The sequence below is a fragment of the Trichoderma harzianum genome (genome assembly GCF_003025095.1).
Source record: "Trichoderma harzianum CBS 226.95 unplaced genomic scaffold M431scaffold_2, whole genome shotgun sequence".
Classification (NCBI taxonomy): domain Eukaryota; kingdom Fungi; phylum Ascomycota; class Sordariomycetes; order Hypocreales; family Hypocreaceae; genus Trichoderma; species Trichoderma harzianum.
In genome coordinates this window covers 2,069,752-2,095,422 of record NW_020209250.1, presented here as the reverse complement: position 1 = coordinate 2,095,422, position 25,671 = coordinate 2,069,752, and the positions used below count along the sequence as shown (strand labels likewise).

The window sequence follows — 25,671 nt, the reverse complement described above, 5'->3', positions numbered from 1 at the left end:
ATCAAAGCAAGCTACAGCTCGACAAGAACTTACAGCAATTCTTCAAGATCTAGACGGATGGCGTATACTGGATCATGAAATAATTAGCTAGAAATGCATGTGCTAATCAAGAATATATAAGGCTGATAAAATAGGGAGATGTATCGAAAAGGGGTGACCAAATACTGTCTTACAGTGTAGAGATTTTATCACGGTTGTAACTTCCGCATGAATAATATCCATAAATCACGTTTTAGTACACGGGCGTGATGATTTCTGAAGGTAGTATCATCGAGCATCTGAATTTCTACTAGAGAAGAAGTGCTTTATCATACCTTGTGTCGCCCAATGATGACTAGGATCAAGATGTGTGCTGCTAATATCTTCTTTTATTATACACGGAGAGCACTTAATCGATCATATCAATATCAATATCATCTACGTCTGGAATATCCGTACATGCCTCTTCTGCACTCTGTCGTACCACCTGCAATACCGCATCTGATCGCGGCGTGATGTCCACTTTGAATGGCTTGGGTTTTCTATTCATCGTCTCTATAGCGAAGAGATAGTGCATTAGCAACATATTCTGTAGTCAATATACAATATGAATACTATGGTTACTCACCCATTATATCAGCCATGCTCAGCGGAGGTTCACCAGCCCTAGGAGTAATGTTAAACGCCCATAGATAACGAGATACTTGAATAAAGAGCGAGTTTTCTGCCACATATATGCCTTATAGAAATGTCAGATTACTTGTCACAAATCTGGTGACGATACATAAAGCATCACGTACCCTGGCAGAGACGACGGCCAAAGCCATAATTGATGTGGTCGCGTTTGAGATAATCAGGGTGTTTAGCGCTAGCAAAAGCATCCAGTTCATCCCCTAAGAAGCGCTCTGGCTGGAACTTATCGGCATTATCATATCTCAATGGATCATGGTGAAGATTATCCGTACTAGGGAGGATCAAGGTGGCATCTGGAATCGTGCATCCCTTGTATGTGATCTCTTCTGTAGAGGCATGCGGGGCACCGAAACTGAGAATGGGGCTGTATCTGTGCAATTCTTTGATGAGAGCTCTGACGTAGGGGAGATTTTCTTGGTCTTGCCAAGTTGGGAGACGAGAAGGTCCGATAACTTTGTCAAGTTCTGCGATCAACTGGTCACTAAAAGGTACGTCTTGTGATAAATCACTCGAGACTCGCTCTATACTTACCCTGTTGAGCTTTCTTCTGAGCCTCAGGATACATAGCCATGACTTTGATGAAAGAATTCATCATGCTGGCGGTTGACTCACCCCCGAGAAGTATCATCCCGGATAGAATGCCAATGGCAACTTTGTCGTCGAATCCCTGCTGCTTTTGGCGCTCCAACATGTCTGCGCCAAAACATACAGGCTCTACTCCGGCTCCAATTTGCTTCCTCAGCATCTTGAGAAACGTCATGTGGATTGCATGTTGGCGTGAGGCAAGTGAGTCTGCGAGGTGTACCCATGGCTGGAACCGCAGCGGCAACATCTCCAAGAAGGGCAAATAGTCTATTATGAGGCTTCCAGGTTGCATGTCTGGTCATGATGGCACATATTTGTCAGTCCACTCACATACCATAATTTTATAGAGGGCACATTCTATTGTTACATACATCTTAACATCTTTCCCCAAATGGCGAATAGTTCGAGCAGGATCGGGTGGTCGAGACGGCTGAGACGGACGCCATATACAGCTGAGAAGATAACGCTCATCCCTCCTCGTGTTAAATGCGACTCAAACGAATCAGGATCTTCGCATAAAGCATTCAGCATAGATATAGACTCGTAATTTTGGTACTTTTTAACACGCTGTGACTGTTTGAAAGCCAGGAGATCCGTGTATATGCGTCGAAAGAAGCGTAATTCATCACCAATTTCCGAAGTGCCGATATAATGTGGCATTACGCGCTCCATAAAGATGTTCTTCTTCGGTCTATTAGACGTTAATGCCCCATTCTGTATGTACGTTAGAAGACTGTCTCTGCTTGATGGAGAATAGACAAGAGAAGAGCTTAGGCCGACCTTGTATAGCAGTTCATCTGCATCTCTGAGGTTATTGATCACCAGCGTTGGTAGAGAGCCCATCCAAAGCATACAAATCCCTCCGAATCGTTTGGCCAACAAAGGAATCTCTACCGGCATGTTCTTCAAGACCTTTGAGAAATAAGGTAAATTGCCAACAAGCGGCCATGGCTTAGGACCAGGGAAATATTTGACTGCTCGACTCGTGCGACAATGAAACAAGGCAGTTAAAAAGCACAGTACAATTCCAAAAAGAGTGGCCAGTTTAACGCCTCCGTCAGGTAGCGAGATTACGGTGAGAGACATGACGGGCGAATAACAGTATGTATTTCCACGTAGAGGGAAAGATGCTGAGTAAAGCTTGTGATTGCTCTGAGATCGTTCGTCGTTACTTCAGACGAGAATTGCTTGACAATATATATCTCCAAACTATGCAGCCCTCAGAGACGGCGAGCTTGAGCAAGTCCATATATGTATATACAATAAAATTTGGGTGTAAAAGGGCAATGTGATTACGGTAACGTAGGATTGTAAGTTGGCTAGGATGTCATAAAGCCCGTTGAAGGAGCCGATTACTGATTGCGCAGGCCGCCCGTGCCTTGCTAGCATTTAATTGCTTGTAACAATCACTAAATGCAAGAGACAAGTGTGTGTCTTGACGTAACCCTCCCCCCAAGGTCGCCTCGCAGAATTATATGAGAAGACAGCATTGAACGCGGACATACAGCCACTAGCACGCTGCGATCAGTCGTAAACAAAAACCAATCAAACAGCATCGGCCAAGCCTGTCAAAGGGGCCAAGCCTGTCAAAGGGGCCAAGCCGGCCTTGTGCCGTTCGCCGGTCTTCCGATCCAACCTTGTCTCCATGTCTATTTGCAAACAAGGTGGCAAGTGAGTAGGATGCAAACCCCCACGTTCTGTCAACACCATTACCTTTCTCGTCCAATCTTTAGACAGCTCGGTCCAGCTAACCCGCTCTGCCCTGGCAATGCGAAATACGATCCGACCGAATGGACATCTGCGAACTGATAAGCTAGCCTCTCCCACCCCACGATGTTTCATCGACGGCTTGCTCTGTATGGGCGAAGCCGGCTGAAAGGAGTGAATCGGCACCCACTTTCGGCAGAAACAATTGTGACTTGTCAAATATTGTTGCATTTCTCTAGTAGTCAAGCTGAATATGATGGGATTGAGAGTATGTTTGGATAAAGAGATGACGTGAGACGCAAAAAGTTTCCGATTCCAAGTCGAAGATATAGAGAAGTTGCATACTACATATTGGTAAATGGATGTGACATTGATGGTGCCCAAGGGGCTTCACCTATCAAATAACATAAAATCCTAAATGTATGTACGGAACGTTACCACTGAAATGAGTGCGTTCTTATCTGGGCATCTTGCTGCGAACCAATAGATCTTTTCAAACAGTGTCCATCTATCCATATATGTGACAACATACATATACGAGGGAAAACGAAGACAACCATCTATTACATGTGCTTGATCCTTTCATGAATGTTCTTGATTCTAGGCTGTTGTTCTTACAGATGGATACATATACCGGCTAAGACGGCACTACGAGAGCGGAAGGAAGACCGATCTGTCATGGAACTAAATCAAGGGCCGCTCCGCTGTGGGAATCAAGAATGACATGTGTGGAGTAGCTGAGAATCTGAACTATGGTGATGGTTCATTAGAAGTCACTTTGGTTGGGCCGCAGCGTATATACTTCGGATCGCGTCCAAGTTGAGAACGTAACAATGCAAACTCCAAATAAATAGGATAAGTCGTATTATTGCTCATTCAAATAAAGACAGACTCCAAGTATGCCCGTGCCCTTATATCCCATTAACCAGATACAATACAAACTCCATATCCCCAAGCCTTTCAAGTAACAGTCAAATATCGTCGGTATATCCAGCACCCGTAATTAAACAGCTCATCCTAAGCCAAATGGTGCGTAAAGCCCGAATTATTAAGTCCAAAGCAGAAGCAGAGATGCTTTTATATCTGCAAAAAAAAAGAAAAGCGTTCCACCAATGTACTTGGTTTAGCCGCTCCCTCGATTCGTATCTGCGGCGGCGCTTCCCTCTGCTGCTTGTTCATCATCGTCAACCTGGACAATCTTCCACCTCTTGACCGACCCTTGCATGTCGGCCCACAGATCTGTCGGCAGGAACTCGCCGACCTCTGACCGGAAGGCCTCTCGCTCAAGGCGGTCAGTTTCGAGCATCTTGTCGATAGTCTCCTGTGCCTTGCGCCAAGTAGCTTGTACTTTGTCCTCGACGTTTCGGCGACGTGCAACCTCCATCAGCAAGCCGTGATAGGCGCTCGCGTATCCTTCGTAAAACTCCGTCATCTGCGTCATCTCCTCAAGCTTGGTAAACACGACGTCCTTTTCCATCTCCCATCGGCTTCGAAAGTCCTCTTCAGCGGCCAGGTAGTCGGCAAGGCGGTCACCGACCTCTCCCAGCTCAGCATAGGCATCAAGCATACCTAGGTGCGCCTTTCTAGTCTGTTCTGTGTGCTCTCCCAGTTCATTATACTTGCGCTCCACCTCGGCGAGATGCTCCTGAATATCGTGCACGACGCCTTCCACCAACTGCGCATCATGTATGACCACCCGTAGCATTTCGGCTCTATCTTCTGCTGTTTGTGGCTCGAGGTCGGATCGGTTGGACTCTTGCTCAGCAATGACTCCTGATATTGAGACGCTCTCGCCGCCTTGGGATTGGGTAACCTCGGCCGCCTTTCTGCGGGCCAAAGCTGCAGCTCCCTCAGTCGTTCGTATAGCCGTAACGCACATGTCGAAATGCTGCGTCAGAGAGGCTAGAGATTCCGCCATGGTGGCCGAGTGCTCAAACAAGTCGAACAGTAGTTTTGATGCAGGTTCTTGAGATTCAGGCATTTCCACATTCTCAATGATTTTCTTGATGTTTCGAATATCGGTTTCGAGCCGGAGGAGGTCGCCGTCGAATGAAATTTGGATCGCCTATAGCATCACCCATCAAGGTCAGCAAACAAGCAACGACCTGGTGTTATGGAAGCACGTACCTGCAGCTCCTCTATGCATTGTTTCATGGCATTTCGCATCCCGTGGACGCTCCCCTCGTCCACAAAGTCCAGCAGGCTCTTCCTCGGCTCCCCCTTGGGCCGTAGCGTCGTATCAACAGGCGTCGTCGTTAGCATGTCCATCGTAGCCTTGAGCTGTCCGTCGACCTCATCCATCCGCCTGACGAGCTTCACAAAATCCTTCTTCCCCCATTCACATGTCGCCTGCAGGCTCTTGCCCACACGGCCTAGAATCAGTACCTGGTCGGCAATGGCATTTCGCAGAAACCCCGTCTGGGCCGCCAGCATGACCGTGTCTTCATGAGACTGCCGCGCTGCCGTTACGATTTCGTCGGCACGCAGCACAAGCGTCATCGATGACAGCGATCGCTTCGATACCAGTAGATGGTTGACGAGAGTGTCGACCGAGATGGCCATGGGGTCGCTCGATGGCCTCAGCGAGCCGGCCGATGATGAGCCCGGACTGCGCCGAGTCGAAGCCGCAGGCGAAACAGCAGCCATGGTGAGTTGTGTCGTATATCGCAAGATCTGTTATCGTCTCAATGAAAGGATGCCTCAGGCTACATGATGAGCCGAAACAGAGATGGGTTGAGGTTGACGAAGAGACGAAACGGAGAGAACGTGACTCTCCGGGAGCTTCAAACTTCTGGGGAGGCTGATAAGACGCTGATAAGCCACCCAGGCGTCATGCCGGTGTCAACCTGCTGGACTTTACTGCTTTTAGCGCTCAATGGTCCCCTGCAGCGCATACAGTGCAGTGTAAGACGCCGCATACTGCAGGTACAGATACTCGCCGTTACACCGCAATTGCAGGTGAGTCGCCCGGCACTGGTACATCCTAGCCCCTGACAGGTGCGCTAGCTTCACTAACGGTTAGCACACTTGGCGCTGGGTTGAGTCCCCGAATCGGTGTGACGCAATGAATGGATTGGAATGCGGAAATGCTAATGCAGTCTCATTATGGACTTGGGGTGGTGAGCTTTGCTGCCGGTGATGCTTGTTGGATCCAAATCTTTTGGGGGTTTGAATATGCGGCGTACAAAGATTTTCAGTCATCTAACTTCTCGTCGTAGTCGTATTCGTTTGTGAGTCCATTCGTGCTCGGCGCCCCGTACCTGTAAGTATGGACCTGTATCTACCTGTATCTCTCCATACATGCATGTATCCATCTAGGCAGAAAGACACTCCCCAACTACATGTACATGTAATCGTGCTTTTAGACCACCAAGGAGATGGAGACGAGATCATCTGTTGTGCCAGTTCTTTTTTCAAGAGATTACCATTTGCAAACTCATCTCCATCAACCCAAGATTTCCATCTAATAATTGCAACATTCCAACAATATGTTTCGTCTTTATTCTTCCACCTTTAGTCCGTGCGTCTCCGTCATTCACTACCTCCTCCAAAAACGACTTCCCCAGATGGAAGAAACGGCGTTTCCGCCTCTTGATCCGAACCAAACCCGCTATCAAGCACCCACTCTAATTCATTGCGATTAAAGTAAATAGAGTTTCCGCAGCGATGTAAATGATTTGCTTCCCTTGTTATGATGAGACGTGTAAGATGGAACAAACGGAGAGCTCCTACACCTTGTAAGAAAGGGTGCCACCTGTCACACAATAGCCAAATCACAGCTCTACGATCTCTCAATTCATGAATGCAAATATCCAAAAAAGCTCATAATGCCGTATTAATTCGGAGATTCTTCAGGATACACGTTTCTATAGAAACAATTCTAACAAGCAGAGTCTTGTCTAGCTAAATCATAAAACGCATCATCTATGCGAAATGCATCAAAAACATCAAAACATGGCTCCATGCATACCATACCCAAAATCACTCTACCGAAAGACCAATGCTTCCTCCCGCCTCCTCCGTAAGGCCCACGCCACCGGCATTATTCTGCGCATCATCAAGATCCGCCTGGCCCTTGGTGCCCATCCCATCCAGCTCACCACCTTCCATTACAGTCAGGAGCTCCAGCTCGGAGTCCTTGGAATAGACGCGGATGCCCACAATGCACACGGCGTTCCACGGGGCAGGCATCTTCTCTTCCTCCGTATCGTAGTCGTCCCGCGCTGCAGGGCTGGGATACGGGAAGGATCTGGGCTTGCGTGTGTAGTCGTCGCTGCTATACAGTTCTTCCCAGTCCTCGACAGGAGAGTCGGATGAGTCTCCATCTGATTCTTCTTCTACAACAGCTGGGGCATCTTCAGCTAGTGTTGTCTTCTCCTCGGTCTTCTCCTCAGCGTCAGCAGCCGGCTTGGGCTCGTCAGCTGCGTCTTCCGAGGCAGGGGGAGCTCCACTAATCGGTGGCACATCTTCCTTCTTCTCTTCTAAAGGGAAGACGATGGCATCCTCTGACTTTGGAGTGTCCGTGGGTGAACCGTCAGAATCAGAATCCGAGCCGTCATTGATGTCCTTGAGCGAAAGTTTGCCAACATCGATAGCGTCGATCGATGCGGCCAGGGAATCCTTCTCTTCCGCATCCTCGGACTTTTGCTTGATCTCGACCGCAGGCTCAACAACGTCCGGCAGCTTCTTCTTCTCCTCGGCTTCCTTCTTCTTGAGCTCCTTCTTCCGGTCCTTCTTCTCGCCATTCTTCTGCTTCTGCTTCTTGGAAATCTCACGGCTGATGTGACGCCTCTCCCACTGCCTGCGACGCTCCTGCTGGCGGCACGAGGAAGCCTTTTGCTGATCTCGCTGCTTGCGGATCTTGGCGACCTTGTCCATGTGCTCCCACGCCTTGCTGTGCGCCAAGTCGTAAGCATATCCAACCTGTGCAAGCTTTTCGTTTTCGACGCGGCCTTGGCTTTCTCTCTTGACTACATCCTCCACGGATGGCTGCTCCTGGTCACGCTGGCCAGTTACCTTGAGATAAACGGTATAGTTTCCAGAGGGGAGATCCGGAAGCTCCACTGAGACTGATCGCTTCATGAAGTAGTTGCCGTGGGATCGCACAATGTAATCTTCAGCATCAGGTCGGTCTTCGTAGTGGAGGCGGAAGTGGAGGCGGAAGCTATACTGGCCCTGGAGACCCTTAAAGTATCGGCCATCCAATTGAGACAGAACGAGAATCAGCGGAGAGTCCTTGGTCAGCTTGATGCGGAACTTTTCATGATACTCGGCCTTCCACGGAACATCGACGCCGATCCACCGCTGGCAGCAGCGCCAGTCGGGGTCTCTGAACAGGCGAGTCCGGTCAAAGTGAGTGTATTTGCGGACCAAGTCTTCAAAGGAAATCCAAAAGACTGAGTCGCTACCAAACTTGTGTCCCAGCTCCTCTTGAACCTCGGTGGTCCACTCCTTGGAGCCGTCGCTCCATGGACCCTCCCAAAGGCCCTTACGGATTTCTCCCCAGGGGTTGCGGAGCTTTACCAGGCGCTGGCCTGACTTGAGAGTGCGGGCATCGGTGACAACGTAAGCGTGGGCCTCACTAATGCCATCACGCTGGCCGTAGCCATAGTCCAAGAGGCCCGTCGAGCAGCCAAACATAAACTCCTTGTTGACCTTGGACATTTCATTGTCCCAAAATTCGTCAAGGTCGAGAATGTCAGACGTGAGCAGCTCAGTAGTGACTCCACCTGAGAGATCCTCCAAGCCCTCTCCGATCCAGCCACCCGAAAGCGAGGCATAGTCTCCGTGAGCTTTCGCATAGGCCTTTTCGAGGAGCGGCACCCAGGTCTCATTTTGGTCTTTGCACTGGGCAAAGAACAGTGCCTTGGAACCCGTCTGATATGTCTTTCTATAGACAGACTCAACATCTTCGCGGTCGATCTGCTGGAGGAGGTCGCGCTGCATGCTCGGTGAGTCCCAGCAGGGAGATTTGAGATACAGCTTGTCGTCGACAATTGAGTAGACCCACTCTCCATCTCTGTAGAAGACAAATCCGTAAATACCAACTTCTGTTGAAAAAAGAAAGGTCAGCATCGCTACCATGTACAACATCACCGGCGTGGCTCTATCTTACTGGTATCATAGGCGACGCAACAGCGCTTCACGCCATCTTTGACACTAGCCAATGCAGTCAAGCTAGACATCAGCCAGCAGTCGCCCAGGCCTCCTTGCTTCACATCGCTTCCGTCGACATTGCCCATGAACGTGGGCTTGTCGAAAATCTCATGAACTCTCTTGACAGCCTTTGGGACGACAGCTTTGGAGCCCAGCAGAGTAGATCTGCTAACCTCGAACTTGTTGGTGCCAATGTAGTTGAGCGTGTTACCCTTTTCGTACTTTAAGTCCCAGTCCTAGTAATAACGGTCAGCCAACCCATATAAACAGAGCAATTCTCCAAGTGGTCACTCACAAGATCCCAGCCAGGGTCACGGTATCTCATATTGACTCTCTTGCACTCCTTGACAATCTTTTGGACTTTGCGCCGGCATTCTTCAGCAGCCCGCTCGTATCCTTCCGAGATCAACTCGTTCGGCCGATCCAACCCCGACCGCGGTGCGACAACGGGGTCAAAGGGAAGCACTGAGAGTGCCTTGTGAAACTTGCGGTTCGAAAACTTCTTCCATACTTTGTTGATGGACTGCTGGGGCGGCAGTCTCTTCTTCCTCTTCTTCTTCTGGTCCTGGTTGTTGCCTGAGGAGGCCGGTTGCGAGCGCGGACGACGAGGGTCGTCCGACTCTTCTGATGAGCTGTAACCGTGCATCTTGTGTCTATATTCTATCGCAAGAAACCAAAACAGCACAACAAATGTACTCTAAAGAGTGATGGGTGGAAATATGAAGGAATGTGGCATGCAATGAAATGGAGGAAAGGCTCAGGAGCAGAGCCGGTGTTCGGGGGGCAAGGCCATAAATACTCATACACAGATTTCTTTCTAGTCCCAAACCTTCTTTAACTATCTACGGAAACTGCCTAACTGTCCGGCACGAGGGCGAGGCAAATTTTGGTGTGGCTTTGCGACTTTCACCGACAACAAAGGATGAACGCCCATTTGCCATATCAGACAAAGAGGCCTCGGACCCATGCTAGGCCCAACCTCTAGCTGGAGCCGCCGGCTTTGAGATCTGTACATACGCTTGTGGGGTGCGCTATCGGTCGGGGCTAGGATGGGGGGCCGCCGTGAGCATCCCTTGTCTGGTACTGTATGGAGTATGCATGCCTACAGTAGGACAAAGAAGACGCTGACGGGCCAATGTCGAGTGAAAGATGAAGCCAGCTTCAGGCGGCAACGGGGTCCTACTCGAGTTGAGCCGTGAAAGGCGGCAGTTGGTCATTGGATCTTAACTGCTGCCAAAGGATCTCTCCGCATGAAGCCCTTTGTTACACAAATTGGCTCCTTTCATACTCTCCTCAGCTTATCCAACCAGAACCGGTGCTGAAAACTGTCAGAAGATGGTGGGCAAGCGCATTGACGCCCAAACGAGGTGCGTTGCGCGTGTATAAGTGCTTTGTGTACTGTGTCTTGTCACCGTGGGTGGCGTGGGAACCATGTATGTAATCACGCCGTTTCTTCCCAAGACAAAGCCTCCTTGGCTGATAAATCCGCAGAATGATGTGCAATTCTCTTATCCGCAACGACCTTTTGCTTTGAAGGGTCTTACAACAAGCGTATCCACTGAATCGTTGTTTGAATCCGTGGGGTCCGACGTTCCCCCTGACCGCAGGGTCCCACACGACCACAGCCGCCAACTGTCTAGCGGGATGAGATGGATGTCTCAAAGGGATTTTCGTTTTTCAGGGTCCAAACACCATCACGACGACTCAGCTGGTTGCCTGGACCGGGCCATGGTTGAATCGCCGCGGATTCACAAAGAGAATCGCATTGGGCAGTAGATCAAGGTGAGGAGGTTAGTAGCGGACGTCGAGAGGAAAATATTGGCCTATCACTGCCGTGATCACGTCTTATGCTGACCACCAAAACGAGCCCAAACAGCGCAGTGCATAAGGGTAGTCTGGGCTCCTTGCATATCGCGGCTCGTTTTACAGGCTGATCCGACAAAAGAGGGATAATGTGACTGGGAGTTGCGGACGCTTGGCTGTTACCAGAGCCCGCATAAGATCAACATTTGCCACTTCCGACGCCGGGGGGCTCAATAGTATCGCTTGGACTGTACGAACAAACGAAGAACGGTCTCGCTCCCTCGCAAGCGCCAGAGTACTGTGCTTCCCATCCCCTTCCTATTCCATTCATTCTTTCCTCTCTCGTATACAGTATGGAGGGTGCCAAGGGTGCCAGTAAGACAGATACCTTCTCTTTCAAGGTGATCGACAGTGCAATTGACGCTCTCCGAAACGCTGTCCGATACCGAATGCCCCGAAGGAAGTGTGTCTGCGTCAACTCGCGGCGCTTAAGCGCAATCACAATCCATCCCGTTTGATACCCGAAACTCGGGGTTTTTAGGTTGGCATTCACAAGAGTCAATAGTGCCCGATGAAGGAGCGCTGGTGCTGCGAGGGAACCTCAGCACAACCGAGACGCCACCACTCAGAACCCGAGAGAATGTCTGGCTTGACCGCCAAGGAGGACGAAATCGCAAAATGGCGGCCACACCGACAGCCTAGAGGCGCAAAAACGAAACGCGGTGCTCGTCCGTCAAGAGGCCGCACACAGTACCAGGTAGCCCCCAAGTAGCCGGTACCCAGGCTCTGGACCAGAACTGGAGCAGAGCCTCTGAGCATCGAGAGCCGACAAGCGTCGCTTCAACTTCTGGGGAACGGCTGAAGGACCCTGACAGCCGCCACAAGCTCGATTCCCCACCATCCAGTGCCGACGAGACAGTGCGCAGCTGCAGAAACACGTGGCTGCTAATCGCCATTGCCGAATATCTCCTCAGCCGGAAATCGAGGCGGGTGAATCACCTGCTGGATTGATCGTATCCAGAAATAGGGCAACAGGCAGCCGAGTCTGGGGGAGGCTGAATCTGTGATGATGCGCGTCAGAGGCGAGGCTGAATCTGAATAGCTGGGGTGATGAAGAAGCGAAGCGAGTATCATAAAGGGCAAGTAAAAAGCTGTAGGGCGCAAGCAGGCAGAATCAGGACCCCTAAAATTGCTGTGCTGAAATTACCCGTAGCGAATCAACCAATTACTAAGGCGGGCGGTGGCGCCTTACAGTGGCCGTGGCGGGCGTTGGTTCCCTTCTGGAGGGCCTTCCAGAACCCCTGCATGGCGATAAGGTTTTCTCTTATCAGGCTGCCTCCGAAGACGGGCCTCATTGAATGATTCATTCTTCTCGTCCAATGGCAATTTGATGACAGATTGGCGGCTATATTGCACTATGCTGTAATTAATTGGTCTTGATATTGCGACATTTTTGATGCTACCTGCTCATGTGGTTTGTTGCCTAGAGGTTGCTTGACCGTGAAGCTTTAGTGCCGGGCGTCTTATTGGCGCTAACAAGCACAGTAGTCTAGGACTTGGTTGATATGGGTTGCTGTAGTTGTGAGAGTTGCCAGCATGACCATGAGAATGAGTCAATGCCGTATATATGCGACAGGCGCCATATGAGGAATTATTGTTCGAGCTCAGAAGTTGGCAAATATGCTCACGAAAAGAGCCTCAATTATGAGTAGCAGAGAGATCCCCTCCGTTCCACAGTTGGCTCATAAACTACGTAGGCACTACCTGGTATTGCATGTAAGTCATCGTAGGCACATGCACGTACATACGCCTCTGAGCATGTATTACATGCATATCCGATGTTCAAGTCTCATATTGGTGATATTACTTGGGAAGTTGAGAAATAGTTCCTTCTTTCACTAAATATTTATATCATGACGAGCTGAGACCCAGCACTACAGGTACTGTACAATCAATGGCCCTTGTAAGCCATCAAAGAAGAATACACGTATACAAGCTTCAAACATACGCTTCGTTTCCAATGTTCAGATCTTAAAAATGGCAACGTAATGTTCATTATTCCTGATATTCCGCAACTCGTGTAATCGCCGTCTTTGGATTCGGAGCCTGCTCCTCCAAAGCTCTCGGCAACGCCTCCTCCCTCTCAGCCTCAACATCGTCCTCGTCCGCTTCCACAACAAACACCTCCCGATTCCTCCTCTCCACACGCCTCCTCCATGGCCCGTAGACCAAAACAGATCCAATCCCAACAATTACAAAAAGTCCACATATGCTCCCGCCAATAATATCAAAGTGGTCTCCAACAGCCGAGACGCCGTCCCAGAAGCGGCCCGTCGGGTTTGCCACGTTCTGCGCCAGCGACAGGACTTGGATGATGCCGATGAAAGCAGAAACAACAACGGTGATGCCAGTGAGTACGATGGAGTAATACAAAATGGCAACAACGTCTCGCGAAAAGGCCTTGGACGTGTAGAGCGCCATCATCAACGCCCCGTCAGTGCTGTCCACAAGACACATGCCAGCTAAAAGAGACACATGTTAGAATCCAGAAAGGACATTACTCTCGTCAAGTTAACTCACATGTAAACAGAATTGGGAAAATGAGAATCAGCCAGATGCTCGTCCCCTGCACAGCCTGGATGCTCGCAATTCCCAAAACAGCAATCTCTGAGCTCGTGTCAAACCCGAGCCCAAAAACCACGCCCAGCGGATACATCTTCCACGGCCGATCAATCGTCTTGAGGAAGACTTTCAGAAGTCGTGTCATGAAGCCGCCTCCCTCGAGCTGAAGCTGGTTATTCGCCTGCGCCGCAGCAGCGTCTTCCTCGTCCAAGGCATCGCCATCGCCAGTCCTCCGCTGCGCAAGAACCTCTTTCAGTCTCTTGACCAGCTTATAAAGCACCCATCCGTTCCCCAAGCACAAAATGATGAGCACTGCTGCACTGACGCTCGTGCCAATGATGTTTCCCACCCGTTGAAAGCCGTCAAAGCGCTCTCTCAATGCACCGCTCGTCGCCGCCACGACGATACACGTAATTATCACAATAGTGCTGTGGCCAAGCGAGAAAAATGTCCCTACGGTGGCTGGTCGCTGTCCTGACGCAATGAGCCGCCTCGTCATGAGGTCAATGGCCGCGATGTGATCTGCATCGAGAGCATGGCGAAGGCCCAGGGCGTATGAAAGCGCAGCAGGCGAGATGAGAGCCGGATGGAAATGGAGGACGATGGCGACGATGATCCATACGAGGACATTGACTGTGATGAGAATGGAAATTATGCGGATGCTGTTGGAGGGGATGCCATGAAGAAACTTGGGCTTGGGCGGAAGTCTGATAGAGGGGAACTGGAGGGGCATCGTTGACGAGGCGGAATCATCGCCTTGCGACCTCTCGAACCAGCAATTGTCATGAAAAAGAATAGCAGCTGTTTATTTTTGCCCTTTGATTTTATCCGTAGGAGCAACCCCTCTCCTCCATCTTAGGGCTGCGTTTATTAATACCCGCGATTGCTGCACACGGCACGACATCAAGTTTCGATATCAGCGTTGCATCACCAAACAAAGAACTAATAAGCGTTTGCCCCGCCTGTGATTTGCTGATAAGGACGGGGAGAACTGGAGCTAAGATCGCGATGCAATTTAGCTTGGAGATAGCTAGACGGCGTTGTGTAATACCACTTGTAGCGCTTACACATCTTATCTACGATGACCAATGTTTAGAGATAGTTTCGAGTAACGAGTGGGAGTGTCAGTGATTTTATACATCTCGGCTTCATTATCTAGAGGCAGGTTCCATAATACTGTTTATACCTGGCTGTTGGAGAATAAGATTTAAAAAAAAAAAAAAAAAAAAAGAAGTGCAGTAATGCGGGGAAGACGGCTGCTCGAGTCATTTGTCCGTACATGCAATCCATATTATCTTGCATGAGGCACCAGTTCACGATATAGTTACATGTCTATCAACTAATCCAAATTCTTATTTATCCTATACCATTCAATACAATCTCATTATTATACCTTTTGTACCAAGTAAACAAAAAAATCTCAGCTTCACATTCACATCTCCAATACGTCCCATCATTCCACAGCCAACCCCTCAGCCCCAACCTTCCTCGCCTCCTCATTCAACGCATCAATCTCAGCCCTCACCAACGGAATCCCCGTCTTCTCCCTCTCCCTCTGCGTCAACTGTTCAATCTCCCCCGGGAAATAAATCCTCTCCACCCCCGCCGCCTTCTGCGATCCCACCACCCGTCCATACAAATACTCCATCCTGCCCCGGAACTCATCCAAGTCCATAAACAGGTCCGGCTTCACAGCAACAAGAAAGTGTCCCACGTCCGCCGGCTTCGAAGGGTCATACGGATTCGTCACATGTCCCGCAAATGCAGAGCCAGACAATACTCCCGAAAAGACATCCATCATGATGGCCAGCGCCGACCCCTTCGGCCCGCCCATCGGCAGCATCACGCCGCCCAGCGCCGCCTCCGGGTCGTCCGTCGGCCTGCCCTCCGCATCCAACGCCCAATCCAGCGGGATCTTCTCGCCTCTCCTCTTTGCCTTGTAAATCTTGCCCCGTGCCGCCACTGACGGCGCCATGTCCAAGATGAAATTCTCCATGTCTCCCTTTCCTGGCGCACCGCACGCAATCGGCGACACGCCCATGAGCTTCTCCCGCCCGCCCCACGCAGGCAGCGCGGGGCTCGAGTTTGTAAAGACGAGGCTCATCATGTCGGCGTCCAACGCCTGCTGCACCACCCACGCACTCATGCCAAAGTGATTTGAGTGCTTGACGCTAGCTAAGCCAATGCCGTAGACTTTTGCCGCCTCAATGGCCGCCGCCATGCCCATGTGAGCAGCTACAAAGCCAAAGCCATTGCGTCCATCGACTTGGGCCACGACGGGCGTCACTTGCTTCAGCTCTGGCTGTGCTCCGGCATCCAGGACACCCTGTCGAATCCGCTCCATATATGAAGGGATTCGGTTCATGCCGTGTGTATCAACGCCTCGTAGATCAGCAGCAATGAGACAACGTGCTACTATCGCCGCATTGTCAGGGGACACGCCGTTGCCTTGAAGAATGTCTTTGACGAGGCGCCGGGCCTCTTCAGCTGCGACATGAATTTTTTGTGCACTCTCCGCTTCAGCCATGTTGCATGTGATTTAATTGAAGCTGAATGTCAATGGTATACTGAAACACGAAGAGAAAAGTGATGAATAAGTAGATGTTCAGTTCATTTCATTGCCAGTGCAAGTGGACATGATGTTAGTCAAGATGGCGGGGCTCCGACAGCGATCTCGGGCTCCGCGCGGAGATGAATGTTCCCAACAAACAGACAGACAGACAATGACGAGTTCAATTTGTTTGGACATGCGTTATCTCTAAAACAGTCAATCATTTCCATCAATAAGGACAACAAGAATTCGCCTCGGTAAATTTGAAGCAACGTTTTGTCTTTGCGAGCTCCCACTTCACCCCGCAATCCCTCTATAAACGGAGCACTCCGTAGCCACGGAGCGCTCCGTGTCGATACGGCAATCAGTGCTCAACAGCTGCCAATGTTCAATTATGATATGGCAACCAAAATAACAGCGAAAATGAGGGGGGAAATGAAAAGAAATCTTCAAATTAGTTGTTTCACTCGAATTATAGCGCAAAAAGAAATGCCAAAAACAAATTTGACTCGGTGAAGAGTCAATGCGTCATCCGGAACTCGAATCCGGGCCTCAACTTTTCGTGTTAATGGAAGAGTTGAATCCTAACCCCTAGACCAATGACGCTTTGTTGTTGACTAGTGACAAACTTTTCTAACTCATATAGCATTGGCAATAGCCCAGCGCAAGACATCTCAACACGCATCTAAATCTCAAATCTACCAGCGCAGTGATTCACTCAACATCCCATAAGAAGAAATGCCTTGCATTCATACAGGTATATACTTATTATGAATGTAGAGCCACTTCCAGCTATAGAAAAGTGTGTCCAGCTCGTCAATCGGACGAGAACGGTTAAACACAGAGCCATCATTCTGATAGCCGGATATGCTCTATCTGGCTCTCAACCTTCGATTTCATACGATTACCAACGACCATCATCTCCTTCAAAACAAAGTCCCTCTATCAGGTTCCATCGTAGCCTATCAAATAGGTCATCTTCAGTTGACGCCATCTTCAATTGCATGATCAATATGACAGATCACCTGAAATATGATGGAAGGTGTACGAGGCACTCGGCTAGCAAGTCCACTCACTGATACTGTTAATTTCCTCAACGTTCGTTGTCCTTCCCGTCCGGTAAACAGTTCTCTTTTGTTATGATACAATATTATCGGATTTGCCAGGAAATTTAAAACGTCTACATATAGATCTGAGAGAATGACAACTTCAACCCCTTGTATAAAGCCACACTAGTTTCCGAAACTTGAGTCTTACGCCGTAAAGAGACAATCATCCACGACTGGCTTTATTCCGCCGTCCATTGTTTCACGGCTCGAAAATTATCTCACATAATTTCACAATGTATCTTTCAGCAAAATACAATATCCCCATCAAAGCCGCCACTTACCCAGCCCAGTCTAACATCATCTTCCTCACCCTCATCGAAAAACACAAACATAATCCATTCCAAATCATAAAACACCAAACCCCTTAATTCTCCGTATACTCATCCGGCTCCAACCCCCCCTCACATCCCCCCCTAATCACCGGATTACACCTCGCCCCCTTCCCCCCAGGCAACCTCACTGCGTAATCGCATCCCCACCGCGAACTCAGCTCATAGCCCGCAAAGTCCGTCGACACAATGTGCGCCCCTGACCGAAGCGCCGCGTCTCGCCGAGAAATATCGCATTTTTCTTTGAAAACAGTTCTAAGGGGCTCGTCGGCGCGGGTGCGGACCCAGTAGTTTGCGTGGACTTGGGCCTGGATGAACTCGACATCTGCGTCGGTCAAAGGATCGTTAAGCTACTCGTATACATCATCACAGCCCCTCGTCAGCTTACACACGCTTCCCTAAACAAAACATCATCATCAGACTCACCCTTTGGAACGCACAGTCGCCTTGTCCAGGCGCACTATTCGTAAACAGCACCCTCCCCTCCAGATTCGGCCGCCCCTCAATGTACGCATCCCGCACATCATGAACCGGCCCATTATCCATAAGGAAAAAGATTCTTCCTCTTGCGCTGTCCAAGTCCGGCCAACCGTACTTCAAAATGGATTCCTCCAGCGTCAGGCCGTCTCTGCGTACATCATCCGGGGTGATGAGCTGCGACTTGTCAAAGACGGACCGAATCTCCTCATCCACGAGATTCAAAAGATCAGTGTCCCACGGTACCACCTTGGCGCCGCCGAGCCTTTCTCCCAGCTCCTCAGCCGTCTTAAGTTCCATCATGATGGGGAGAGGCACGCTATCCGGGTGCGCATCCATCCACGTCTTGATAACGCGCAGACAGGAAACCAGCGTCGAGCAAGTAGTGTGGTAGTCTACATCCGGTATATGCAGCACCTTTGTCCCCTTCTTCTTAAGCTTTGGATCATCCAGCGGGCCCAACCTAGCGAACCTCCTAAGCAGCGGATCACTATACATGCCACCCTCAGGATCCGCGAGCAAATCCAGCCTGTGAACCCGTTAACAATCCTCTCCCTTCTCACATCATCGTACCTTATTCATGGAGAGAGAGCCTCACTCTAAATTCCTCACATGGAGATACTCCAGCTGCACATCCAAAGCCGCATGCGAATACTGCAGATCCGTAGCCGCAGACGTCCATGCAGTCTGGAGATCGCGCTCCGCCTTGGGTGCTTCGACGTGATAGCTGTTGTGCGACCCGACGACCTGCATGTGATTCATCCGCACCGCTCCCTTTGTCCAGACCAGCCCGTTTGCGCCGCAATCCCACAGAAGCCCATGCTGAGAGCAGTCGCCCACGAGGACCTTCTGAGACGTCGAGGGAACGGCCACTGCACCAAGGGCGACTAATGAACAGATAGATATCAGCTCTTGGACTCCCTGCAATTCCCCCAAAAGAAAGTTGTAATAGAGAAAATAAATCACCAATGAAATGAGTACATGCATTGAGCATCCACTTCACTTACATAAAACACAGATGAAATGTCGCGATATCATCGTCGCAATGCCGTCGCGTGCACTCCCTCTTCTCCAAGTTCAAAGCGTCGGAATGTCCGGGCCAACGAAACTGAAACGTCAATTAATTCTCAATACAGCGTATCAATAAGAAAAAAAAAATGGCTCATGAAGAGACTATATGTCCCATCTAGTAAGCGTCCTGGAATGGAAGAGAAAGAAGAAAGATGGAAAATGCGGCGTGTAGTTGACGGGAGGCAAATCAAAAATGGCGGATGACACAAGTGAGACAAGCCACAGGGGACTACCGCCTTTAGCAGCAACTTGCGTCAACTTCAGGTATGGAGCCCATCATTGGTGATCCTTGCTCTGTGACTGGTCATGACAACCTCCAAGGGACGATCATTGGAGGGCCACATGATTGCTCGCCCGTTCCCCTCAACCTTGTGTCAAACTCCAAACTGCCGTTCCAGCGAATCACGGCTGTTGCTTGTTCCTGAGCATCTCGTCTGCTGCCATGCTGTCTCGGAACTTACACAGTAAAAGGTGGCGTCAAGCATTCATTATTCATGGTTTTCCAATACCAGCTGCCAGCACTCCATCTGCAAGAGATCAATAGGTACCTGTTCATCAGATAAAAACAGTTGGTGGACACATCCACGGTAATTATCATCTAGACTACCTATCAATACTTGTTCCAACACTGCGCCTAATCGATCCGTAGCTAACGCGCCTGTCCTGTTCCACCCACCCACCCATCACCTAGCAATAGAAAAAAGCAAATGAGCAAGGGAAGCAAGATGAAAAAAAGGTCTGCTGCCCTGCCCCATCCATGGTATAACGTTACAAATCATACAAAAATACATCATTCCTCGGTGAGCCTGCTGCTCACGCGCCTCGCGCGGCCACTCCTTCGAACTCCCGAATCTTCGTCTTTCCGATTGGTGTTACCTGCTCTATTAGGCCCTCTCTTGGTCGCCCTGCCCCGATCGTCATCCGCCTCCTGTGTATCATCTCTGCTCTCGCTCAAAGGTTTTCGACCTCTTGCCCTCCGCTCGTCGTTGGAATCCAGGAATCGATGGATCATCCTGTGATCGAGGATTCGCTCTTCTTTGTCTGAAGGCCCCGTCTTATCCGTCTTGGGCCATGCATAGCCGTATAACTTCGAGTGCCGCTCGCACCTAGGGCAACAAGACCGAGTAAAGTAAGCATTCTGCTGAACAAAGTAGTCGCTGCAGTTTGTGCACTGAATCCATGCCATGTCGGGCTCCGAGAGGAGCAACGGCGTGAGCACATAGTCGCCCGGCTTGCGTACTCGAGCGGGAGGTGGTGTCGATTGTTTGGGAATTGCAGCCTGTCGTTTGCGGCGTTTCGGCTTGTCTGTACTCGTTGTCGCTGCCTCTATTGTTGATTCAGCCTCAGCCTCCGCTTCAATTTCTACGTTTAGCTGCGTCTTGACGTGAATTTCCGCCTCGATTTTTATTTCTGGCTGCTCTCGTTCCGGCTGCTCATCTTCTGGTTCAGATATGAGTTCAAACTTTGACTCAACCACGGGCTGTCTAGCCACTCGCACATTCGCCACAAAAGGGTAGTATGCTTCGGCGGAATCATCGGTGGATGATGGATCATTGAGAATGGAAGAAATAGACATGGTTATCAGCTGCCGCGGCTTTGGGATCGGCTGAACAGGAGCCTCTACAGGCACCATGTCGGGAGATGCACGGCTTCCCATGCTCCGAGGAGAAACAGGCTCCACCGTGATGCTGGTGACGTCTTTATAACCGTGCCGCTGCTCATTCTTTGATGTGTCTAAACGCTCTGCTGAGAATCTTGGCGGCGTCTGTGCCTCTGGCTGCGGGCTCTCCTTTTCGGGCGACGCGGTATCCGTCTCCGGGGCATCTGCATGGCTGGGGGTTACGCTCCTGGTGCTCGACGAGTCATCAACGCTCGAAGCCGCGCTAGGGATAGAGAGTAGATTTGACGAAGCGTTTGATGATTCGGACAAGAGCTTGAGCTTCTTGGCTGGTGTGATTGGTGGAGTTGCCATTGCGTCCATGGCTCGTTTTCGACCTCGCGGGGTTGCTTCTGGCGCGGGTGTCGGAATCGAAGATGTTTCCTGAGCATCCTGTTTCTTCACCTTTGGCTTCGTCTTGTAAATGCGTGGCCGCATGTCGGGAGTCACCGAGGAAGTGCGCGAGGAGCCGCCAATGCTGTCATCTCTCCGCCGTCTGCGCAGAGAGTATGTCTCTTTCCGTTCATCGTTTTCGACGCTGATTTTTACGTTGACCGCTTCGCCTTCGGTTGCCCATCCATTCCTCAGCTCCTTTTCGCACGTTCGACACAAACACTCGCAGTTGTCTTCCCCAAAATAGCAATCGCTGTAGGTGACTGTAATCTCCTCGCCGACTTCAATGGGTCGAGAGGCCACAATCTCAATGGTGGACTGACTGGTAGTCATGAGCTTGGCGTTTGCGCGGCAATCGTGGTTGGCGAATCGCGCCGGTCCCATGAACAAGCTGGTGCACTTCTTCCTGGAGCTGACCACAATGCTAAAGTCCTTTTTGCGGACCGTGATTTCTGTTTCCTCCTCGGGGGTGATGTTGATTTGTATGCCGGAAAGGTACTTGATTGTCTCATTGCGCTTAATGTATCGCCTGGCAATGACACACGCTTCGTGCGTCACAATGGTGTATCGGTTGGTGGTGCTGACTTCCCAAGGGCAGTCAGGCATGTAAATGCGAAGATATCGTCGCAGATGTTGTACAAAATCGGCCTTTTCCTTGTCCAGCTTCAGGCCATTGACATACCTCTTGAGGCCGTCCACGGACGTCAACAGCCGCTTTTCGGCGGCCTCAAGGTCCTTGTTTACGACGACATCTTCCTGGATGATTTTGGCCACCTCACCTTCTCGGATCCCCCGTGATGGATGGTAAGACGAGCGATTCTTGGGAACAGTGGCCCAATAAAAAGCCTGGCGCAAATCAAATTAGATGCTCGTCTTTTACTTGCATTGCGCACTCAAACTCACATGGTCGACGAGCGCATCCGTCAGAATGTCGTCGTAGGCAGCCAGCTGGGAGAGGGTCAAGCGCTGCTTCTTGGCCGTTGCCCCGGCAGCCTTTGGCGGCGGCATTGTCTAGACGGGGGATTATTTGTCTGCAGGAAAATATCACCGGATGCGAACCCGTAAATCCACACGAGCAAGAATCGCAGAGGGCGAGAGGGAGAGAGAATGAGGGGTTTTTGCTGGCGCCAACAAGATGTTGTTTTTTTGCAAGGAGCGGACAGAGAGAGCTCAAGATTCCCTCATAACTCTAATTTCCACCCCGTCAGCGCTGCGCCGGCTGCCGTCACGGATGAAACACGCAGCAAGGCTCCGTGAGCGTCGCAAATCTCGCAAACCGCGGTCGGTCCGGCGATCAGAAGCACAGTCCGAGGCGCACACGAGTGAGTTGCGGCGTCGAGAAAAGAAAAGAAGCTCTGTTCTTGTCACCTGAAGCGTCTCGACGTCATCACTTTCAAGCTACCCTATCCAGCCATGTAATAGCGAGATCCAAAGTCAAAAGGGAAATGAAGCAGCCGGAAAGGACGGGAAGATTGATGAAGCAAATAGCGGCGCAAAATCCGGAAGAGAAGGGAAAAGCAAGAAGAAGGAAGAAGAAGAAGAAGAAGAAAAAGTGAGGCTGTTGGCAGTGCCTCGGAAAAGTCTCATGCCATGCAAGGCCCAGAAAACATTGCAAGTGAGAAAGACTGGAGGTGAAAGTGAAAGGGGCGCCTTGCAGGAAACCGCAGCTACCATGCAATCGATGGGCTGGTCACCGCACTAGAAATGGATATTCTTAGCACTAAGCTCTAGCAGGGAACAGGCGCTGCCAGCAGCCAACGAGCAGCAAGAATTTGCCAGCTCCGGCCGCCCCCCCATGCCAATTTGGCTGTCCGGGCGACGGATGGAGAAGCCTTTGAAGCTCCAGTTTTTCCCGTTTTTTGCCCTTTTCAGCGAGCTTGGAGAAAGACAGGGATTTGCCAAGTGTGAGGTGTGTGTTGATCCAGATTCAGCCCCCCGGGAAGAGCCGAGGATTAGCCAGCCACTGGGGATGGCGGACGGAGTGCACTAAAAAGTCACCGACGAGCTGGTTCCGGGAAGCACGTGACATCGAAAAGTCTCAACGCCAGAGGTGGGTTTTTGGCGATGCCTTCAGTTGGGAGGAGACTGACGATTGATTGGATGAGCTTTGCATAGTTGCTGCTGCTGCTGTTGTTGTTTCTTGTCTACAGTCACAATGATTCAATTAAAGGTGAGCAGCCTCATTGATCGCTCCCCCTCTTCCTCTCCCGCCACAGCAACAGCTATGCTAATCACCTGCCTTCATCACACAGACGATGCTCAACTGCATCGACAACTCTGGCGCTGCCCTTGTCGAATGCGCCCTCGTCGTCGGCCAGAAGCGACACGCTAGAATAGGTACCACTACACCCTCTCAAACAAAAACACCTACGACAATCCCCAATTCTCTCGAGTACACCCAAATTCTAACCAACCCCCCCCCGAAAACCCTCAGGTGACCGCATCGTCGTCGTCGTCCAAGAACAGCGCGGCTCCTCCTCCTCCGGCATGGCCGGCATCTCCGCCGCCGCAAAGGTCAAGCGCGGCGACATCCGCCACGCCGTCGTCGTCCGCACCAGGTACCCCACGCAGCGCCGCGACGGCACCGTCGTGCGCTTCGACGACAACGCCTGCGTCCTGCTCAACAAGTCGGGCGACCCCGTCGGCACGCGAATCAATGGCGCCGTGGGCGCTGAGCTGAAGCGCAAGAAGTGGAGCAAGATTCTGTCCATGGCACCCATGCAGGCATAAGGGAATAAGAGGTCGCGGGAGAGAGGGAGAGAGAAGGCAAGAGAGAGAGAGAGGGAGGGAGGGAGGGAGGAATAGAGGCAGCTGGATAGACATCAAAAATGCAGGAGGGGCAACAAGGTGTCGTCTCTATGTACGAGTTGGGATCATGTACGATTACGAAAACACTCTCTGGTGGCATTTACTTTACATGGCGTTTACGAAATGAGACATTTGATCAAGAAGAAACAATCCTTTTTTTGTGTACAACGAATTTGATTTGCAAGACTATCTAGGTATGAAAGTGCCTCTGACATGACAATCTGTATGGCATGAATAATGCATAGACTTTGAAATCATGGCAATGTGTATGACAGGAACATTGCACAGAGACTTGAAAAGAACACAAAACAACAACACGACACTCTTTGGCAAATGAAGTGACTGAATTCAAGCTCAGTGTGGTAATACAACACCGGCCTAGTAAATAAAAAACACCCCTCTAAATATGCTCCCCCAACGCCGTCATCCGTCTTTTCCAGGTTTCGGTGATACGCAATTATGGTAGACTCTAGATGTGCCACTTTCCGTAGCATTTTCCATCCCCGACGCCAACTGTAACAAGACAGAAAAAAAGAGTGAGAAACAAGAGCAAAGCTCTAACTAGGTACGTCTGATGCTCAAATGTTTTCAGACTTCTGTGAGTGAGCCTTGAACCACGAACCAGTCGTAAAGGCGTTTAATCGAAAATGTGACCACACTCGCAACAAACGTAAAACAATTTCTACATTGCGGCAAACCAGGTTAACCAAAAAATCCAACCCAGAACCCCAGGGGACAGGCGCTCACCATGCCAGTATCAGCACTGCGTTCTTGTGACTGAAAGAAGACGGCTTCTTGATGACTGCATCTCGGGCACGCCTTGTTGGATCGTGGGAGCTGTAGTTGAGAAAAAGCGAAAAGAAACGCACAGTCAGCCAGCTGCCATATCAGATATGCAAACACATATAAAGGAAGCAGAACTGAAAATCCACAACAGGACCCCGTCCATGATCACAGCTCAGGTCCCCATCAGTACGATAAAAACACCAAGATGGCGGGACGGGGCCAAACACCAGAGCAGTATAGTAGTAATACAGGGTATCGATCGTCATTGTAAACATTGGCGGGAAAGACAAGGCTTCCGCACAGCCGCAAGCCGTCGTAAGTCGATGCGGGCATCCAAAGGGTCACCGATCAAAGGTTAACAAGGATCGCGCCATCATTGCAATGGCCAACTTCGTCTCTGAAAGAATGCAGGGACTCGGTTTCGGTAGAGCCGTCGCTGCTGCTGAATTCGACGTCTTCCATCATCTCTTCGTCGTATTCCTCAAAGGGGTCGTCGGGAATGAACAGGTTAAACTGAGCCATGCCCATGGTCCCTGCGCTGCCCGGTCGGCAATCGTCGTCGTCCTCGGTCTCGCTCGCGGAAGGCCAAGCGTCGAGATGGCCGTTGGCGGGAACTCCACAGGTGTTGCAGGAGATGACGTGTTCGCAGAAAAGGCACAGGACTGGCACGAAATCACTAGTACTAACCGTGGGATCAGAGCCGACGTCCTGAGTGACACCGGCCGTCTCGCCGGACGAGTTGTTGAGCACGTTGCGGAAGACGCACGTCGACTGGGCGTCCTCGGTGTACTGGCAGGTGCGGCAGGTGAACTGCAGCTTGTGCGCGTCTTCATCTTCCTTGGGGTAGAGCATGTTGGAGCATTCGGAGCAGAAGCGGAACGTGATTTGCTCGAGCTTCTTGGGGCCGGAGAGATCGTCCGAAGTGGTGGACTGAGGAGTTGCCAT

General features: G+C 50.6%; 9 protein-coding genes and 1 non-coding gene across 10 annotated transcripts; 1 reads left to right on the top strand and 9 right to left on the bottom strand.

Annotated features, from left to right (window-relative positions):
• Positions 1-321: 321 nt before the first annotated feature.
• Positions 322-2,379, bottom strand: M431DRAFT_107123 (hypothetical protein). The gene is made up of 6 exons (XM_024911637.1): positions 2,038-2,379; positions 1,629-1,971; positions 1,204-1,551; positions 780-1,136; positions 608-718; positions 322-534 (listed from the first exon to the last, which is right to left on the bottom strand). Exons 1-6 carry the CDS (start codon positions 2,341-2,343, stop codon positions 389-391), a joined length of 1,611 nt encoding a protein of 536 aa, XP_024778875.1. The 5' UTR covers positions 2,344-2,379; the 3' UTR covers positions 322-388.
• A 1,708-nt stretch (positions 2,380-4,087) lies between these two features.
• M431DRAFT_76916 (hypothetical protein) lies at positions 4,088-5,526 on the bottom strand (the record flags this gene model as incomplete). The annotated part of the gene is made up of 2 exons (XM_024922511.1): positions 4,088-5,029; positions 5,092-5,526. The coding sequence occupies 2 exons, from the start codon at positions 5,524-5,526 to the stop codon at positions 4,088-4,090; spliced, it is 1,377 nt and encodes a 458-aa protein (XP_024778874.1).
• Positions 5,527-6,945: 1,419 nt separating this feature from the next.
• M431DRAFT_76327 (hypothetical protein) lies at positions 6,946-9,766 on the bottom strand (the record flags this gene model as incomplete). The annotated part of the gene is made up of 3 exons (XM_024922450.1): positions 6,946-9,014; positions 9,080-9,356; positions 9,416-9,766. The coding sequence occupies 3 exons, from the start codon at positions 9,764-9,766 to the stop codon at positions 6,946-6,948; spliced, it is 2,697 nt and encodes an 898-aa protein (XP_024778873.1).
• A 3,212-nt stretch (positions 9,767-12,978) lies between these two features.
• M431DRAFT_75475 (hypothetical protein) lies at positions 12,979-14,278 on the bottom strand (the record flags this gene model as incomplete). The annotated part of the gene is made up of 2 exons (XM_024922340.1): positions 12,979-13,445; positions 13,504-14,278. 2 exons carry the CDS (start codon positions 14,276-14,278, stop codon positions 12,979-12,981), a joined length of 1,242 nt encoding a protein of 413 aa, XP_024778872.1.
• Positions 14,279-14,961: 683 nt separating this feature from the next.
• M431DRAFT_504146 (hypothetical protein) lies at positions 14,962-16,361 on the bottom strand. Its single transcript, XM_024918424.1, has one exon. The coding sequence runs from the start codon at positions 16,070-16,072 to the stop codon at positions 14,999-15,001; it is 1,074 nt and encodes a 357-aa protein (XP_024778871.1). The 5' UTR covers positions 16,073-16,361; the 3' UTR covers positions 14,962-14,998.
• A 259-nt stretch (positions 16,362-16,620) lies between these two features.
• Positions 16,621-16,702, bottom strand: M431DRAFT_t28. Its single transcript has one exon. It is a non-coding gene; the product is annotated as a tRNA-Gly (tRNA).
• A 554-nt stretch (positions 16,703-17,256) lies between these two features.
• M431DRAFT_504145 (hypothetical protein) lies at positions 17,257-19,249 on the bottom strand. Its single transcript, XM_024918423.1, has 4 exons — positions 19,019-19,249; positions 18,610-18,898; positions 17,961-18,540; positions 17,257-17,884 (listed from the first exon to the last, which is right to left on the bottom strand). Exons 1-4 carry the CDS (start codon positions 19,047-19,049, stop codon positions 17,570-17,572), a joined length of 1,215 nt encoding a protein of 404 aa, XP_024778870.1. The 5' UTR covers positions 19,050-19,249; the 3' UTR covers positions 17,257-17,569.
• A 623-nt stretch (positions 19,250-19,872) lies between these two features.
• M431DRAFT_75430 (hypothetical protein) lies at positions 19,873-22,140 on the bottom strand (the record flags this gene model as incomplete). The annotated part of the gene is made up of 4 exons (XM_024922333.1): positions 19,873-20,382; positions 20,467-20,965; positions 21,011-21,978; positions 22,036-22,140. The coding sequence occupies 4 exons, from the start codon at positions 22,138-22,140 to the stop codon at positions 19,873-19,875; spliced, it is 2,082 nt and encodes a 693-aa protein (XP_024778869.1).
• A 1,047-nt stretch (positions 22,141-23,187) lies between these two features.
• M431DRAFT_134337 (hypothetical protein) lies at positions 23,188-24,122 on the top strand. Its single transcript, XM_024912516.1, has 3 exons — positions 23,188-23,302; positions 23,385-23,469; positions 23,567-24,122. The coding sequence occupies exons 1-3, from the start codon at positions 23,288-23,290 to the stop codon at positions 23,860-23,862; spliced, it is 396 nt and encodes a 131-aa protein (XP_024778868.1). The 5' UTR covers positions 23,188-23,287; the 3' UTR covers positions 23,863-24,122.
• Positions 24,123-24,577: 455 nt separating this feature from the next.
• M431DRAFT_76852 (hypothetical protein) lies at positions 24,578-25,671 on the bottom strand (the record flags this gene model as incomplete). Its single annotated transcript, XM_024922504.1, has 3 exons — positions 24,578-24,622; positions 24,688-24,777; positions 25,414-25,671. The coding sequence occupies 3 exons, from the start codon at positions 25,669-25,671 to the stop codon at positions 24,578-24,580; spliced, it is 393 nt and encodes a 130-aa protein (XP_024778867.1).